Source organism: Engraulis encrasicolus, unplaced genomic scaffold, assembly GCF_034702125.1.
Source record: "Engraulis encrasicolus isolate BLACKSEA-1 unplaced genomic scaffold, IST_EnEncr_1.0 scaffold_55_np1212, whole genome shotgun sequence".
Lineage (NCBI taxonomy): Eukaryota > Metazoa > Chordata > Actinopteri > Clupeiformes > Engraulidae > Engraulis > Engraulis encrasicolus.
Window position 1 is genome coordinate 153,954 of NW_026945873.1, and position 5,000 is coordinate 158,953.

Below are 5,000 nucleotides of genomic sequence, written 5' to 3' on the forward strand. Positions count from 1 at the left end.
AGGTGAATGGACTAACATTTCAGTAGTTTATCCAAACTGTGTCAAAGATTTTTTGTATTACAAGTTGTCTGAAATATGATGATTAACTGTTCAAACGAGATCACAACCAGGCAAGCGTTGAGGGGACATTGGATAGTGTTGAGAGGAGGGGGTGCTTAGTTGCCATTGGGGGGCATTAGTCTATTTTATTTTTAAGGGGGTCATTGGCAGGGTTTTGATGAGGGGGAAGTTATTTTTTAAAAAGGCTGAGAACCATAACCCATTCTATCTATCTATCTATCTATCTATCTATCTATCTATCTATCTATCTATCTATCTATCTATCTATCTATCTATCTATCTATCTATCTATCTATCTATCTATCTGTCTGTCTGTCGACAATCATGAAGTAACGAAGATGGTTGGCAGTTCTTCTTATGTTCACTGTCCCTGGGTCGCTACAGTATGCTCAAAATTCATCATTTAAAGACAGTTTTAGCTAAATTTTCTCCCATGGGAGACCATGCCCTCAGACCCCCCTAGTATGACTCAACACTATCCCCCAAAAACGCCACTGCACACCACACATTCGCGCGCACCGCTGCAGCACACGCGCCGCTCCGTGCCACCGCGCCACGCCGCACCTTTCTCACCTTTTTCACCCCTGACCCGTTTTCATGCCTGGTCCCATCTTTTAAATGCAACTTATTTCATGTTTGTAGTATGTGCTTTGGAGGCCAAAATACTTTAGGATTTACAGTAATAGGCAGAGGGCCCCCTTTCCCACGAAGGGCTTAGGATAAAATGGGCAGAGGCGATTCTAGTAAGTTGGAGCCCCAAGCGAAAATTCAAAAGAATGAACATTCGCAACAAATCGGCATGTATGTAGTTTAAAATCTTAGTAAATGTAGTTTAAAATCTTAACTATTAATCTTACTGTAGCTCATCATATAGGTTTGGGGGCCCCAAGCGGCTGCCTGCCCAGCCTGGTGAGAAGATACGCCTCTGAAAATGGGTTAACTGGTTAACTGGTTAAGCACTATGTTCATACAAGGTCTGATACAGTTTTGTGCATGTGTGTGTGCATGTATAATCGTCTTTCATTGGGAGGACTTCCATGCATGGTGAACAGGTGCAAGATGACCTCAGTCACACGAAGCCATGTGGCTTCCAAATGCATACAGCAGTCCTTTACTGCCACTACTTTATAACATGTGGTCAGGTCACTATTCAAAAGGCATTATCATCTCTGTCTGCAAAGAACAGAGAAATACCCTGACTTCAAAACAGAACAGATAAATACCTAGACTTCTAAAATAGGCTACTCTGATTGGAATGCATTTGAATGAAGACGGACAACCATTTCCCTGCCTGAGTTTCCGGGATGGGTGGTGTTTACATGTTTAGCGGAAGGTGAATTGGAAAGGTAAAACTAGGCCAGGTGAGGCTAAGCAGGCCTAGCCTAGGTGAATTGTAATAGCCTATGTAGCACTAGTGTAGGCCTTCTGAATCCAGGTTGCCTTCACACACACACACACACACACACACACACACACACACACACACACACACACACACACACACACACACACACACACACACACAAAATGACAATAAATGAATCTGATACATTGTGCTGACATGCACACACACTCTCTCCAGAGCCTAGTGCACCATTTTCGTTAAAGTTTAATGTTTTTGTAACTGCATGTAACGGATGTGTTTACATAAGTGTTATCCTTCTGTTGTCTTACCGTTTCTGATAAATTATGGTAATAAAGTGACTTTTAGAAAATCCCAGAAGAATCTGTGTTCACTTTCACAAGTGTGTGTGCGTGTGTGCCTGTGTGCGGTGTTCTTGTTCTAGGCCTATATGACTATTTAGGCTATCCAACACTTTTATCGCCTAATTAGTAATGAAAGGAAATATTTAAGGGGAAAATGAACATGTTCAATTAAGGTGATTAAAAATGATGAACCCTCTGTGCTTTCACTTGCACTGAGCTGTGCGCTCATCGTGTGACTGGAAATGTCGAGACTTTTACAGGCAAGTTCTCTTCTCTTCTCTTCTCTTCTCTTCTCTTCTCTTCTCTTCTCTTCTCTTCTCTTCTCTTTTTTTCTCTTCTCTTCTCACTTCCCCGAAACACACACCTGTTCGTATCGATTGCTGTCTGCCAGCGGTTACATGTCCTGGGCGAAACTGCGCCTGCGCATTGCCAATCACCGTCCCATGACTTTGACGCAAGAGTTGCTGTGGAGCTCAGAGCGACGCGACTCAAAACATTCACGGCAGCCGAGAGGAGTGCACTCAAGGCGGCCACTGCTCTTGTCCATTCCCCGTGGGCCAACCATCTGGATGGACCCCCGATCAGCCATGAAGTAACGGGCCTAAGCACCACAGCCGAGTCGCTGACATTTTGACGATGAAGACGGCCGCTGTGCTGGTGTGTTTGGCCATTGTACTGGACATCCAGCCATGCCACGGTGAGAGCCAGTTTTCTTCCTCTTCGATGTTTTGTTGTTGAACTTGTGCCAGTGACAGTGGCCGCTAGCAAGCCCTAGACAGCTCTCTTTGCTAGTCTTGCTGTTTCGGGTGTTGTTGACATGATCTGACACATAGCAGGATTCACTAGTCTTATTGATGTGTTGTAGTTATACCTTAGTTATGCATAGGAGAAGACTAACTGTAGAGTTTTGTCTGTAGGCCTATTATTGACGATGTGTAGTAGCCTGGTGTTTGGCAAACGTTTATCTCACAGCAGCGTTAAAACATTGCTGATTTGAAGTGCGAATTTGTCTCATGTTTGTGGTTCGTGTCCGACATACAGTAGCCTACAGTACATCGGTGACAGGGGAAAGAAAGTGACATTACAGTCTTGTCTGAATGTCACAACACTTAACAACACCACCACCAAGTCGCTGTTTGTAACTGAGATCGCATAGCACTACAACCCAAGTGCTTTTCTTTGCCCTGCCCTGATATATGCAGCAGGCTAAATTACTGCATTATGGCAAGGGGGTTTATGGCGATACTAAAGGTCGCTTATCAACATGTCGCTTGCAAATGCAACCGGTCATTTGCGGTTTGTTGTTAAAGCAGTTGACCTACAGCTAATTGTAGACAACAAAACCCCACTGCATTGGCACCGATCAGAAGAGAATGTGTGTACAGCTGCTTCGCTAAAGAGTAAAGACTGTAGGCTTATATATCAAGTAGTGAAAATATACAGTATCAGTCAGCCATAACAGACACGCCCAGCACATATTGTCTCCGTGGTGGATACTCCCTCTCTGATTACACCAGTTATTAAAAGAAGGGATGTGTACAGCATGTGTGTACACTGTACACAGAGATGGGCCTACTGGAGAAACACCTCCCGGCACAGTAGCCTAAGGCTGAGAGAGAGAGAGAATTTTTGAATTTTCAAAACACCTTTATTACAAAATTCCTGAAGTACAGAAGCACAAAAAGTGCCATGGAATAACAATCACAAAAAAGTTACATAGGTAAATACATCTTACATCTCAGCCAGGTGCCAATACATGTGTAAAAAGCCATTCATCATTCCTAACAGAGCACACAGCACCATTATGGCACCAGATTTGTTAATATGAGAGAGAGAGAGAGAGAGAGAGAGAGAGAGAGAGAGAGAGAGAGAGAGAGAGAGAGGGGTTATATGATGAGGTAATGCTGTAAGACATTGCAGAGTGCTGGGACCCACCTGCCGCTTTAAGACATCAGCTGAGCATCTCTAGCAATTATCAGAATAACATACGACAATGAAGAAACACACGCACACGCACACACACGCACACAAGCATGCACGTACACACACATTAATTTTCAGAAGGATCGAGGCCAGTAAATGGAATGGGGAAGAGGAGAGGGATGTCAAAACAACAAGCGTGGAACAGTAACACACACACACATGCACACGCACACGCACACGCACACGCACACACGGACATGGACACGCGTACCCGCTAGAGATGTCCCGATCCAGGTTTTTGCACTTCCGATCCGATACAGATCTTTTATTTCACTTCCGATCCGATTCCGATACCGACCGATACCGATACCGTCGTGTTGAAAAGGGTTTGTACTCTTAGTAACAACAAGCCAACTGAACTAGGTGAATTTGAGTAATACAATGGTTTTTAATGAGAAACTGACCTGTTTTTTCAGATATTAATAAACACAAAACAGGAAAATGGATCGGAATTCTGGATCGGATTTTTCCGTGCATGCCGATCCGATACCGATCCGCATTTTTTTGCCAATATCGGCAGCCGATTCGATCCATCCGATCCGATTCGACAACCCTAATCTACATGAACACGTGTGGGGGCATACACACACACACACACACACACACACACACACACACACACACACACACACACACACACACACGTACGCTGGACTTGTCTGCCGTCGATAACATCAAGATCTAGATATGAAGCCACAAGAAAACATCTCTCCCTCTCTCTCTCTCTCTCTTTTCTCTCTCTCTCCCTCCCTCTCTTTTCTCTATCTCTCTTCTCTCCCTCTCCTTTCTTTCTCTCTTTTCTCTCTCATCCCTCTCTTTTCTCTCTCTCTCTTTCTCTCTATCTTTTCTCTCTCCATCCCTCTCTTTTCTCTCTCTCTTTTCTCTCTCTCTCCCTCTCTCTCTCTCTCTCCACCTCTCTCTATCCCCCCCTCTCTATCTCTCTACCCCCTCTCTCTCCATTCCTCTCTCTCTCTCTCTCTCTCCCTCTCTCCATCCCTCTCTCTCCCTCTCTCTTTCTCTCTCTACCCCCTCTCTCTCCATTCCTCTCTCTCTCTCTCTACACCTCTCTCTATCCCCCTCTCTCTCTCTCCATCCCTATCTCTCTACCCTCCATCTTTCTCTCTACATCTCTCTCTCTCTCTCTCTCTCTCTCTCTCTCTCTCTCTCTCTCTCTCTCTCTCTCTCCAGTCTTCTGTTTGTCCTTGAGGTAGGGGCTCCACTTTGAACTGTGTTGGAATTTCCCTAATTGG

The 5,000-nt window shown here is 44.7% G+C and overlaps 1 protein-coding gene across 1 annotated transcript in view; it reads left to right on the top strand.

Moving 5' to 3' along the window:
• The first annotated feature begins 2,228 nt into the window (after positions 1 to 2,228).
• The window catches only part of il10rb (interleukin 10 receptor, beta), a 14,024-nt gene continuing 11,252 nt past the window's right edge, over positions 2,229 to 5,000 (top strand). Inside the window, exon 1 of the mRNA XM_063193737.1 lies at positions 2,229 to 2,464. Within this exon, the coding sequence (XP_063049807.1) occupies positions 2,404 to 2,464 (61 nt within the window). The 5' untranslated portion in view covers positions 2,229 to 2,403. The remainder of the gene's footprint in view (positions 2,465 to 5,000) is intronic.